Raw genomic sequence first — 13,625 nt, forward strand, 5'->3', positions numbered from 1 at the left:
GGCAGGTCAGGGGTTCCTGCTCATTTCCTTTACGCTTCCCTCACAGTGCCCTCTGCCGCCCCGGTTCTAAGTACCCGTATCCTTTACACGAGTGTAACCTTCCACGTAGGGAGGTAAGAACTAGACCGAAGTATTACACGATTTTTCTTTGTGTATCTATATAACACTCTGCCTTTCCTATAAGGCAATTTATAGGTTTATTAGGCACTTTATGACTATCTGAAGGCATAGATAGATGGCCCTTTCCAGTTGCCAAAGAAAGCAGGTGCTCTTAACTTGGTTGTTGATAAATGTTAGGGTTTGTGTGTAGTATGTGGATAAAGTGTGAGCCAGTTACCACAAAAGGTTCACGTTGCATATTAGTTTATGGGCTGCTTTCTGTTTTCTAAATGTATTGTTTTTTATAATGTGATCCAGAAACTAAAAGAAAAGCTCATCCTCCCTCGTGTTATAAAATAAACTACTTGTTTCTATCAGCTGAGTCTACTCTAAAGAGCAAGACCCAGCATATTTATTTTTTCTTTTATTTTTAATATTACAGGGAAATAAGTAATCTAATTTATTGTAAAAGGTTCATACACTGCAGATGTATGTGGAATAAAACATGTAAGTTTCTTTTCATCCTTCTTCTACCTCCTCACTCTCCAGTGGTAACCTTAGGTAACAGTTTGGCATTAGTTTTCTTTTCTGTCTGCATTTATATATGTATATATAGAGACACATCACTCATAGGGAAACACATATATCAATAGAGGTAGACATAGATTTTTAAAATATAAATGGGATCGTTATGTGGTTGGCTTTGACCTTCAAAAATATGCCTCCAGCATCCGTTCATGCTCCCCAAGGTCATTTTGCCCCCTCCTCTTTAACGGCCGCCTGACATTGTACGGCATGGGCAATCCTCAAACACTCTCTGTCCTATAGTTGACCTTGAGGTGTTTCCAGTCTTTCAGTATTACAAATTGTAACAAAATCTCTAGTCTTCAATTCTCAGACCTCAATCACAGGTTTTGGTCTCAAACCCTATGTGATATAGGGAAAGCCCTGCGGAGGTGCCGAGGCGGACCTACGCATCACGTGCTGGCTTGTGTGTTATTGTCTGGATCTCTCTTTCTTCTATAAAACTTGCTTCTTCAACTGGACTGTACACTTTTGAAGGCAGAGGAATGTCCTAGGTTTCTTTAATGCTTTAGGTAGTTTTTGGTGTTTCGGATAATACAATACACAGTGGGTCTTAAACAGTATTAGTGAGTAAGTCAATGACTATCACATGAAGGAAAGTTACTCTTTCCTTTTAAATCAAACACAATCTTCAGATGAAACTCAATGTGGTCCCAAGTACCTGTGGTATAAAAAGGTGATTTGGAAGGCTGGGACTAAAGGATAAGGTTCTAGCCACAAGCTGTCTTCCTATGACAATTTATTACAAATCTTACACACACAATATTATTTAAACTTCTCATTTTTGCCTTATGTTTTATACTCCTAAAATTCTGGAAGAAACTCAAAATATTCAAATGTACAAAATTACTGTTTTATCAAAAGAACGAATACAGTCAATTATTGTTTCCGATCATTTTTGGTTTCAACTTTTAAGCCAATTTTCCCTCTTATTTAAGTTAGACTACACCTACTTCAGTTCATCGGCCCTGTTTTGTGAATGTATTTATTTTTCTCACCCCATTTGTCTTCCCCGTATACCTTACAGTCTCGCAGTAGAGCATATTAAAATGATTTTCCACTTCTTCCAACTCAGAAATCCATAGTCTAAGGAGCAAGCTCAAGAAAAAGGTTAGGCTGAAGATGACTACCCTTCTCAGAGCTGAAATGTGGCTGCACTGCGGGGACAGCCTCAGCAGGAAACAGGGTAAGGAGAGTGAACTCTTTTCTAGTTCTTCCTGAGGGATGCTTTATAGTCTTTCCTCATTATTGAGATTGAAATGTTATTCATTCTCTGGTCAGATATATTTTTATTCAAATGTAAGCTCAAAACCATTTTCCGAGCAAGATACAAAGTGTTTTTTAAAAAGTATTAAAGTATCTTTCTATTTCCATCCATCACAGCCCCCCACATAGATTGTTTGCTGTATTTATTAGTTTCACTGGATCCTTTTCCTTCCATACATACACTATCCAAGTTTCTTTCCTGGTTCATTTAGTACCAGGAAAGGGGTAGGCATATCGCTGAGTATCATTAAGCCATTGTCTTAATCAACAAACTTGTCACAAAAGACACAACGTCAGCAAAGTTCATGAGGAAGCATTAACACATTTCTTGAGTCACTTAAATTCCACAAGCCTCTTAGTTGGCACTTGAGGTAAATAATGTTTTGCTAGCTTTTGCTGATTCAATAAATATTAAGTATTTACTATGTGCCAAGTGTTTAAAAGTTCTCTCCATTGTGTGACTTGGTCATTTCACTATTTCTTTCCTAAAAGTGAGACCTCAGGGCATCTGGGTGGCTCAGTTGGTTAAAGGTCCAGCTTCGTCTCAGGTCATGATCTTGTGGTTTGTGGGTTCAAGCCTCACATCAGGCCCTGTGCTGACAGCTCAGAGCCTGGAGCCTGCTTCAGATTCTCTGTCTCCCTCTCTCTGCCCCTCCCCCACCTATGCTCCATCTCTTTCTCTCTCTTTCAAAAATAAACATAATTTTTTTTAAAAAGTGAGACCTCAAATATTTGTGCAAAGCAATTGGACACCAATTCTAATGTGCTATCACTACTGCTAATACTGCTAACTGTATTACTGTTATTTGCACCTGGTAGGATTTTTAAAATATTTTTATTTCCATGAAGATAAACATAATACAAATGAAAAAACTGACTTACTAAATGGGTAAAAGATACTTTGAAATCAGTTATCCACTCAAAGGAAGTCAGCTTATACAAAATAGTATATTTAAGTAAATGCTAGAAAATTAGTGTCAAAGTTCTTGGGTTTTAAAATAACTGAACAGCCTTTTTGTGGGTCTAACATTGTCATGCTGTTTATTTATTTTATTTATTTTTTTGTGGTAAGTTACTTTATCTCTTTTTCCTTTAAGTCATTGTATAAATAGCAGAGTCACTGAGTCATTTAGGAAACTAGCAAATTTTCAAAGACTCAAAACGACTTATCTGTTAGCTATTTTGAAAGAAAATATCTAGAGACATTGGAGGAACATTATCCACTAAAATTAAGACATAGCTTAACTATCATCCATAAAAGATTTTGGACTGACACTTCCCAAATATGAAGGAAATTAGCTGTCATTTGCAAGTTAGTCATAAAAGCAGTTGGTACAAGGGGTGCCTGGGTGGCTCAGTCAGTTAAGCGTCGGACTTCACTCTGGTCTTGATCTCAGGGTTTGTGAGTTTAAGTCCTGCATCGGGCTCTGTGCTGACAGCTCAGAGCTCAGAGCCTGCTTCAGATTCTGTGTCTGCCCCTCTCTCTGACCCTCTCCTGCTCATGCTCTGTCTCTCTCTCTCTCAGTAATAAATAAAAATGTTTAAAAAAAAAGTAATTGGTAGAAGATCTTAGGGAAATCTTAGGGATAATACAATTTGGGGTCCTGCTGTTAAAGCACCTTAAGCAATAAGTTGAAATACTAGCGGAAAAAAGATTTCCTCTATGTGCTGAAACCAAATATGTTTTCTGTATAATTCTCAGTTGACAAGAAGGATCCAGAACTTAACGACTTGGGCACTCCTTATTTGAGGTTGGATACTGGGTTGGGTGGGGTCAGGGAAGGAGTGAGGAGGGTGTTACACAGAAGCACTGCAAAGTTTCCAAGAACTGAGAATTTTCACTTTAATTTAATGTTGATTAACATTAGCCATTGAACATCAAAATGCAAAATGCCCTCTTGTGTAACAAACCAACCCCAAATTTAGTGGCTTAGAACAATTTATTATTTCTGAGGATTCCGTATGTTATGAGTGGTACTTGGACCCCACTTCAAGTGGGTGTCATCAGAGCACCCCTGGAACCGCTGAGAAGTCCACCATGGCCTCTCTCACACGGAAGGGGCTCCTGCTGGCTGCTGGCTGAAGTTTGTGCTGGGACAGCTTCGTCTTCCTGCCTCTCCTTCCCTTTTACGTAGCATTATTGTGCTTGTCAGGAATACAGGAGAAGGGAAGGGAGGAAGGAAGAAGGGAAGTGAGACGAGGGAGGAAGGAGAAAGGAGAGTTGGGAAGGGAAAAGAAGGAAGGAAGAAAAAGGAACAGGCAAGACACAGGCCCTCCACTCCCCGCCCTTCCTTCCCCTCCTGTCCTTTCCTCCCTGTCCCCTCTGCCCCCCTCATCTCTTCCAGGTCCTCTCCTCCCCTTCCGGCCTCTCCTCTTCTCTTACCTTTCCTCCCTCCCCTTCCCTTTTCTCTTCTCCTTTTCACTCTCCTCCCCCATCCCAGAAACCGGATACGCCGGCCTACATTCCTTCCCTTACAGGAGCCTCTGGGTGGTGCTCCACAGCTGTCCCCAGTTGCTGGGAATGCAGGCTGCAGGCAGCTCAGGACCCACAGAGACCTTCCCTGGGCACAGCCCATGGCCTGAGGGAAATGGCTCACCCAGAGTTGTGCCCACTCCCCAGAGGCAGCCCACATCTAATGACCGGTCAGTGGAGGAGTGCGGAGGGCTGCCCCCTTGCCACAATGCAGAATAAGTCTGGAGGGCTGCCCCAGCTCCAGAGCTCCTCACAGGACCACCTGAGTCTTCTACTGTAACAGCAGCTCTCCTGGACCTGACCGGTTCTTTACTTCCTGACAGATGTTAATCTTTAGAGCACTCCTTTCTAAACTTCCAGCACACAAATGTCCCTTCGGGGTTTGATTCTGGGGAATCCCACCTATGAGACTCTCTTTAAAAAAAAACTAGTCCCTTTTCTTTTTTAAAGTTTTGTTTATTTATTTATTTATTCTATTTTTTAAAATGTTTTTATTTATTTTTGAGAGACAGAGAGAGACAGCACGAGCCGGGGAGGGTCAGAGAGAGAGAGGGAGATACAGAATCTGAAGCAGGCTCCAGGCTCTGAGCTAGCTGTCAGCACAGAGCCCCATGTGGGGCTCAAACCCACGAACCGTGAGATCGTGACCTGAGCCGAAGCCGGATGCTTAACCAACTGAGCCACCCAGGTGCCCCTTATTTATTTTTGAGAGAGACACAGTGTGAGCAGGGGAGGGTCAGAGAGAGAGGGAGACACAGAATCCAAAGCAGGCTCCAGGCTCCAAACTGTCAGCACAGAACCTGATGCGGAGCTAGAACCCACAAACTGCAAGATCATGACCTGAACCCAAGTCAGACGCCTAACTGAGTGAGCCACCCAGGCGCTCCCAAAAAATTCTAGTCCCTTTTCATTCAGTTTTCAAGTAAAGCTTTGTCAGAGAGAACTCAGTATATTGGTTGCCTAAAGACCTTAACTTGGGCTTCTCATTTGTGTCATCTTCGCATCACAAGGATCCCGTACTGGGTCTATTCTGTAACAAGATTACCAATAAATGGATATTGATAGATGAATATTTACAAGAAGAAAAGCATACTGTATATGTTGATAATGCTAATACATGAATGACAGAAAAAATATACAGAATATGAATATAATTGTTTCCAGAAGGTTCCTAAAAACAACTTATGGAAACAAATCCTTAGGTGCACTAAAAATTAATAATTCATGCAAAGATAGAAAGTGTATAGATGCATTTGAGCACACTGATGGCACTCACACCACAGAGCTCGCAGTTTTCTGAGCTTCATTTAGGGGACAGGAACTAATGTTTGCCAAGTATCTACTCTTGTCCAGGATTAGCCCTTAGTGCCTTTAAGATGGCTATTATTATTGTACTAATCTTATAGAGGAGAAAAGCAAAAAATGGAGATGTTAAAGAAATTGCCCTGGTCAGATAGCTAGAAGTACCCAAGACCAGATTTGGAACATAATTATCCTGACTTTGTGTTGTACCACAAACTATAAAGAATTATCACCGGTCTCTCGTGCTAAAAATGAGTTAGCTATTTTTCTCTTTGTTCAACCTAGAGGCGGGTCAGAAACAATCATCCCACATTTATGTGGAGGTGGAATCACATCTTTTAAGAATGTGGCTTTTACAGAGGAGGTAGGGGTTCTTGCAATTTCTCAATATTTATGAAATAGGACTCTAGACTTCGTAGAAAGAAACTTTTGCACATAAACTCTAAGTCTTCCTATGTCATTATTTCAGTGTACATACTTGAAATATGAACAATCCTTTTCGGGAATACAATATTAATTTTGCTGACTAAAAGCAAAGCAGGACCGTCAGCCAAAATTACAATAATGTGCATTCTCCCTGTCTTCCGTGATTCGGTCAGGGAGTCAAATCAAAATCCCCAGGTGCTCATTCTGTCTAGTAAATTTCTCAATATGTAACATCCAGGAAAGACTTTTGAAGTTAAATACAAAATGAGAGCTACCCACAGCAATTCTTTTCCTTATGCAAGAATTATGAGTATGATAGAAAAACAAAGCCACTAGTCAGGTTTTATCATAGATCTTGTCATACCTTCAGGAACTGAAGGATTATGTGAATGTGTCACACCCAGAGGCAAGCAGGAAAATGTGGTAAAATGAAGGGTATTAATTAAACATTGGAAATTGTCTGGATGGGGGCAGCAGCAGCAGATATTTTAGCTGACCTCACATCCAAGTCCGACTGATTTAATAACGGAGAGTGAGTTTCAAATGGATAACAGAGTGAATGTGGTATTTAGAGCTTTGTGTCTCTAGAAGACTTACAGTAGGTTAATTGTCCCCAGATGTATTAGTCCTTGAATTTGCTGGTGGTAGATCAATGGGAATGGGAGGATTAGTGAGTAGGCCTCTCAATGAGGTTCTTGTAGAGGTTATACTTCAGTGATATAATCCAGTTTCTTTATAGAACAACCAACGATAGCATGAGCATTACAAACAGAATTGCAAGAATATTACAAATGATGTCTTCCTCTATGGTAAACTTATAAATCTTGTTTCTGGGTCAAACAAAGATCTTGAATGATGGCAAAGAAAATGTTTATTTTCTTATGTGGCAGTGGAATCACATCTTTTAAGAATGTGGCTTTTACAGAGGAGGTAGGGGTAATGTTTATTTCTTCACAGAACATACATTTCACCTATTGAAAGGACATTTAATGTGCTTTCATTTATTATTGTTAGGCACTTCCTCAATGAGTATTTTGGGGCTGATAGGACAAATTAGAGATTATTTAAAACACTGAAATTAATAGTTCACACATCTATGGTAATTTGATTTGCTTTCTTAATGTTTCCTTAATATTAGTGTATGATTCATAAGTTCAAAGGGGGAAAAAAAGATCATGGAAGTTTAATGAGTTTTAAATATTTTTGAGGTATTTTGTTTTTTCTGTATTGCTAAAAAAATTGGTCAGTATATCATCTCTTTAAATTTTTCCATATCTTTGTGTCTTCCTGTCTTTCTCCCCTTTCTGTGTTATATATAGCTATATTAATATGTAATAATGATGTGTTATACTTACTATTATAATACATTAATCATAATATGTTAATAACATATGCTAATCTATTTGGTGTTTTACATATAAGGAGAGAGATGAAAAGAGAGAATAATTTAGCTTAGATATAGATGTGTTAATAATACATTAGCAAGTACTAGTAAATACTGCAGGAAGCCAGTCTTTCTGAACTTATAAGTTGAACAAAAATCTCCTTGTGAAGTAAGGCAGGTTTGCAAGGCTTCCCACCATTAGATGGCGATCTGGATCTACCCCCACTCAACCCCTACTCAATTTCTGCTTGAGCACCGACCCCCAAGGTGCCTGACTGACTGATATCAGGAGTGACTTGCCTTCTTATGCTAAAAATATGTGAATTGTACCTTATGAAAAAACTTGTTATAGGAGTTTCTTCTTTTTTGATTATAGGAGCAAATACTATATTTCCTGAGAAAACCTGTTTTTCTTCCTCTTGAAAACAGGCTATTGACCCCTGCTCACAAAAGAAATGAACTTTTGCCTTTGCTATGCTAAAAACATTGCCTTGTATTTCAATGCTAAAGATTCCTTCCTTCCTCAAGTGATAAGCATCTATTTGCCTATTTTAATCACTATTGGTAAAGATTATGCATGTCTTCTACCAATCTATGTTCTGGGAAACTTTTCATACCAAAGAATTTGTCATTAGAAATCATTGTCTAAGGCAATTGCCACTTCTGTTTTATACCCCATACATTCTTTCAATAAATAAAACTGACTCTCTGGTCAGTGTAGAGATGCCTGCCTGGTGAACAGAAAGAAGCTGAGTCTCTCTTGCTCCCTTTTGCCGACACCAGCCATCCTTCAGGGAGTCCTGGACCTGCTGGAGCTGGACTCCGGCAAAATACGTATGCACCAATATAAGCGTACAAATTAATCCAGGTGGGGTATGTGTATATTCATATCAGTTGGATTAGTGTCCTTTCACTTTCTTGCTTTTCCTAAGGATGAGTTATTAACATAAAATTGCTATTTTGATGCTGAGAGACAGTGGGACTCTTTTAGTCTGGACCAGTCTTGTGCTTAAGCACCTACTATATGCTAGGCAATGTCCTAAAAACAGAAACGAATATGATAAAGGTATCTTGGCCCTCATGGAGCTCACAGTCAGGCTGGAATAGACCCTACATAAATGACCACATGGATATAGTCTCTGGATTCTACAGTCATGTCTATGACAAAATGTTGTGAAAGGAAAGAACAAAGTGGTATGAAAAGATTTAAAAGAGGCCTTCATCTGGGGAGGGCAAGGATCAGTGAGGTCCTCAGGGACAGGTCAACTGACCTCAAAGGGAAAATGGAGTTGGCCATGTGAAAGTAAGGAGTAGATGTTACAGGTTGAAGGGACTATCTATACCAAAGCTCTTGTTGGATGACTTGCACACAAGATGAAGAATAGCAAGTAAAGGAATTACAATTTATTCAATACCACATTGAGCAGGCTACTGATTTTAGGACACTATATAATAACCTGAGATTCAGGATAATTTATAATTCCTTAAGTCAATCTTTGTCAGGTATTGGGGATGCAGCCATCAATGACATATGGTTGATGATTAGGAGAACTCTTCTTTCTTTAGAATAAAGAAACTTACAAACAAATAAAAAAAAAAACCCACAATACAATATTTGCTATTCGAAGACACTGAAAAATCTAGAAGATCCTTAGAAGAACATCAAAATGGAAACCACAAATTCTTCTGGGAGTGCCAAGGAAGACTTCCTGAGGGAAGTATTGTTTGAGCTGAGTTCTAAAGGATGAATAAGCTTCCTCCAATAGGCGGAAAGTGGTGAGGCCCTTCCAAGTAGAGTTCCTACCAAATGCAAAGGTGTGGACCCAGGAAAGAATACACCCACTTAGGGAACTACGCTCCTGACTGCAAGGGTGCAAAGGACTGATGAGTTGAAGTAGTTCTCAGGAATCAGATGAGACAGAATCTAATTTGCATGCTTCACAGTTTTTATTTCCCATCTAGGAAATGAGGAGCCAGTTAAGGATTTAAGGTAAGGAAGTCTTACCTTAAATTTGTGGGTTTTTTAAATGTTTTATTTATTTTTGAGCAAGCGAGCGAGTGAGAGAGAGAGAGAGAGAGAGAGAAAGAAAAGAGAGAGAGAGAGAAAGAAAAGAGAGAGAGAGAGACAGAGAGAGAGAGAGAGACAGAGAGAGAGAGAGACAGAGAGAGAGAGACAGTGTGAGAGCAGGGGAGGGTCAGAGAGAGGGAGACACAAAATCAGAAGCAGCCTCCAGGCTCTGAGCTAGCTGTCAGCACAGAGCACTACGCGGGGCTCAAACCCACAAACCGTGAGATCATGACCTGAGCCACAGTCGAATGCTTAATGGATTGAGCCACCCAGCTGCCCCTAAATTTTTGTTTTATAAACAGCCCAAAGGCTGTTGGTACTCTGAAGGAGTAACTGGAAGGGGACTGAGCTTGGAGAAAGGTTCAACTAATGCAGTGAGGCCCGGGGAAATTAGGGTCCTCTCTGCTAGCCAGAGAGTAGCATAGTTCTTTTTAAGACAATGTAGAATTAAAGATAAACAAAGTTTTTGCAACAGTCTAAGAACGAAGAAACAACATAAGTAAATTTTATACATCTTTTATTTTTTCCAAAGAACAAAAGAAGTACCATAAACCAATGAGACATGTGATAAAAAGTAATTTTAACATAACAGTTGCGATGCATAGGTAATTCTTTATTTAAAAAATGGTCAAAACCTTAACCTGTGTATATTTTTTGAAAGCTAAATATGAATCTATGTTTAAATAGCTCATTTTTAAAACTGTCAGAGTACAGATCCTTGTTAAGTTTATTTTTGTTCCTAAAAACTGCAAATAATGCATTTCTATAAAAACTGAAGTAGGGAATTTACCTTTATCCTAGCTTCTTCATCTATCCAAACATATACTTAGTGACTAGAATAATGGTACTCCTAAAAAAATGTTAGTATATACCATAAAATTAAAGTTTAGCAAGTAAGTCATGACATTATGCCATACTTAGAAGACATCAAATGTCTAAAGTTATAGGAGAAGAATATATTAAGTTCCTTACAGAACTTAAACATTTAAAAATTCTAAATAAGGAAATATACTTTATACAGATAACTGCAGGAGACACTCAGGTTTCTAAGACAACACAGCATCCCGGGTCTTAGAGCGAGTTCTCCTAACATATTCCCGAAGAAACAATGCTAAAGTATTTCCTATTTCATGAAGAGTAACGGTAGCAATTTCTCTCCACATACAGCATTCCAATGAAATATCATTCACACATTAAACCCACAGCTTTCTCAGTAACACTGTCAGGAATATATTCTAAAATAACAATAGTCACCTTGAAAGATTAACAACCAGTGATTTTTGACTCACAATTTAGTCAATTGCCAAAGGTTTCAATAGCACAGCAGGCAAAATAACAGCAAATAAATAGCGGGGAATACTATGTTCAATACTTCAGGAGCGCGCATTAGGCTGGAAGGACAAAAATAGGTCCCTCCCTTGACCTTTTTTTCACAAGTAGGGAGTTCATGAAGAAGCCTAACTCACTGGAGAAAACCAGTCCTTGCGTTTTGTCTTCACTGGGTCCTGAGACCTGCAGAAAGCTGCTCTGCTAAGGAACTGGGCCATTTTTCCAACGGATGGTCCTCTCTCTTAATCAGTTTTTTTCCCACTGTTGAGGAAAGAATTATATCAGTTTAACCGCATTTCCACACTCCCGTCTAGTCCAACCTGTTTTCAAAACACAGAGTTTAAGCCCGATGAAAAGCAAAGGGTGGACTCAAGGACTATACCAACAACAGCAACATCAAAATACATTTCTGTCACGAGCTCTATGGAACCTGCTATGGCAATTAGATTGGTGATGTTTCCCCCAGGACATTGCAGTACAGTTCCCCCCCCGCCCCCAAGGATTTTTTATCCTAAACGTGGTCTCCAACGGGGCAGGCAAAGCCCTGGCAGAGAATAAGGACCTGGAGAAGTCTATACTCTCAAAAGAGATGAAAAAGCACAACGACCAGAGTGGCAGTGTACCTGTCCAAGATTTTCTGGATGGCTTTCTTCAGCGCTGGGGTTTCTGGGTCCAGACAGACTTCCTTCTTGTTCTTCAGGGTGGCTCTGCAGAACAAAAAGAAGATGAGCCCTCGAGCCATCTTCTGGGGTGAGGGACGGGACGGCTCTCTTGCCAAGGTCACAGTGGGCACCGCAGCGCGCAACGACTTACATGACTTCCACCTTGGGGCACTGTGGCCCGGCCCCGATCACCTGCATTTTCATGATCTTTTTGGGATGAATCCCCGGTGTGGTGGTTAAACACACGCAACGCAGCTCCCTCACTATGACCGAGACAGGACCGGCTGGGGCACAGAGAGAGAGAGAGACCGTCTTAGGGCAGGTTGGAGGGAGCTCTCCCCGGCAAGCCCGCCCGGGACGCCGCTCCGGCCCGGGGCCGCCGCGTGCAGAGCGCGCTCACCGCTGGCGAAGGGCTCCGGCGGCGTCAGCAGCAGCAGCAGCAGGAGCAGCGCGAACAGCGAGCCCGAAAGGTGCGGGGCGCGGGCGGCGCGGCTGGGCAGGAGGCTCATTTCGGCCACTAGAGGGGCGAGGGGTGCGGGTTCTAGGGGCCGGAGAGGAGCCGGGATTTGAAGCTGCAGCGCAATGTGCCTTCCCCAAGTCCTCTGCATCCCTTTTATCTGCACGGGCCCCTTCCCCCAGGCAGGAAGCTTTCAGGATGCTTGGGAAACTCCCTGGATGAGGGGGGCCTGGAGTGAGGAGGGTGAAGGGTGGAGAGGGGCTGAGCAGAGGGAGTTGAGGAGGAGGGTGGCTGGGAGGAGCTGCCTGCACCGGTTGCGCAGCGGACGGACTTGGTAGCCGGCCGGTGGATGATGGAGCTGCTGCTCCCGCCGGTGGTGGGGAGCAATCCTACAGGGATTTCATCCCTTAGGCCAGCTGCTCCAGGAGACAGAACCCTTTGGGAGACGCCCTTCGTTTCCGTCTAAAGAGGAAGACTGGAGGGGCTCCTGGGTGGCTCAGTCGGGTGAAGGGTCCGGCTTTAGCTCAGGTCTAGAACTCACAGTTGGTGGGTTCGAACCCCGCATCGGGCTCTGTGCTGACAGCTCAGAGCCTGGAGCCTGCTTCAGATATTCCGTATCTTCCTCTCTTTCTGACCCTCCCCTGCTCACGCAGTCTCGCTGTCTCTCAAAAAGAAATTAAAAACCATATAAAAATTTTTAAAAGAGGAAGACTGGAACCAAGGAACCAAACCGGCAGGTCTGACTTTAGAAAAATTTCTGAAAGTCCATTCTTACTTAGCATCATCATCATCATCACTACCACGATTTAGGAAATGTAAGCGGTGGTTAAAACTGCACTGAACTGAAAGGCTTTCCCTCCTGCTTTCAGGCGTGTCCTTCTAGGTTCTTCGAATTAATTTATGATCCTTTGGACTTTGGCTAGCTTCAGAGGCCAAGATATTCCAATGAAAAGGTCTCTACTCCAGCTTGAGTAGAGACAGAAGTGGCAGGAAGGGTTTCCCCAAGCAATTCTAACTGGAAAGCTACCCTTTGCAGTTTGCAGCAAGCATATGGGTGTCCAGGTGGTCTTTAAAAATTTTCAAAACTCACTTAGCAAACTGGCTTGGAAGAAGACACCTTGCTTTCCGCAGTTCAGTACCCCAGTGAAGTGGAGGCCGCCATCATCTTTGGGGATGTGCTAAAGTGGGGTGAGCGCAGACTGAACTGGTGCAGAGGGCTGAGCCTGTTCCAGCTCCAGACTCTAGCCAGGTGTGTAACTGACCCAATTTGGAGAAGCGGTGGCAGGCTGACAAGTTTGACTGATTCTTCTGGATGGTCGGTCTGGGCATTGGAATCAATTTGGCAGCAAGACAGCACCCACTCTGGCCTCACTCACCTTCACAGAAGGAAAAGGTGATCAACAACATTGGCTCTGGAATGATTTATCTTCATGATTAGTGGCTGCTTTAAGGCACAAGCCTGCTCTAATCCAGGTGAGCTCGGAGCTGCCCCCTGAAGTTGAGGGTGAGGTGGCCTCCTCCCCGTCTCTAGTAACTGGAAATAGTTAGAACACGCAAGTATCAATGGCCAGGCC

General features: G+C 41.9%; 1 protein-coding gene across 1 annotated transcript; it reads right to left on the reverse strand.

Moving 5' to 3' along the window:
* Positions 1-10,195: 10,195 nt before the first annotated feature.
* On the reverse strand, positions 10,196-12,200 carry LOC115283269 (alveolar macrophage chemotactic factor-like). The gene is made up of 4 exons (XM_029929538.1): positions 11,995-12,200; positions 11,746-11,878; positions 11,556-11,639; positions 10,196-11,193 (listed from the first exon to the last, which is right to left on the reverse strand). Exons 1-4 carry the CDS (start codon positions 12,101-12,103, stop codon positions 11,175-11,177), a joined length of 345 nt encoding a protein of 114 aa, XP_029785398.1. The 5' UTR covers positions 12,104-12,200; the 3' UTR covers positions 10,196-11,174.
* Between the last annotated feature and the right edge of the window lie 1,425 nt (positions 12,201-13,625).

This window comes from Suricata suricatta, chromosome 1, assembly GCF_006229205.1.
Source record: "Suricata suricatta isolate VVHF042 chromosome 1, meerkat_22Aug2017_6uvM2_HiC, whole genome shotgun sequence".
NCBI lineage: Eukaryota > Metazoa > Chordata > Mammalia > Carnivora > Herpestidae > Suricata > Suricata suricatta.

Coding starts and splice junctions, on each gene's coding strand:
- LOC115283269 (XM_029929538.1), bottom strand. CDS start 12,103: ATGAGCCTCCTGCCCAGCCGCGCCGCCCGCGCCCCGCACCTTTCGGGC. Junction 11,879..11,994: donor GCCGGAGCCCTTCGCCAGCG/GTGAGCGCGCTC, acceptor TCTGTGCCCCAG/CCGGTCCTGTCTCGGTCATA. Junction 11,640..11,745: donor TGCCCCAAGGTGGAAGTCAT/GTAAGTCGTTGC, acceptor TTTGTTCTGCAG/AGCCACCCTGAAGAACAAGA.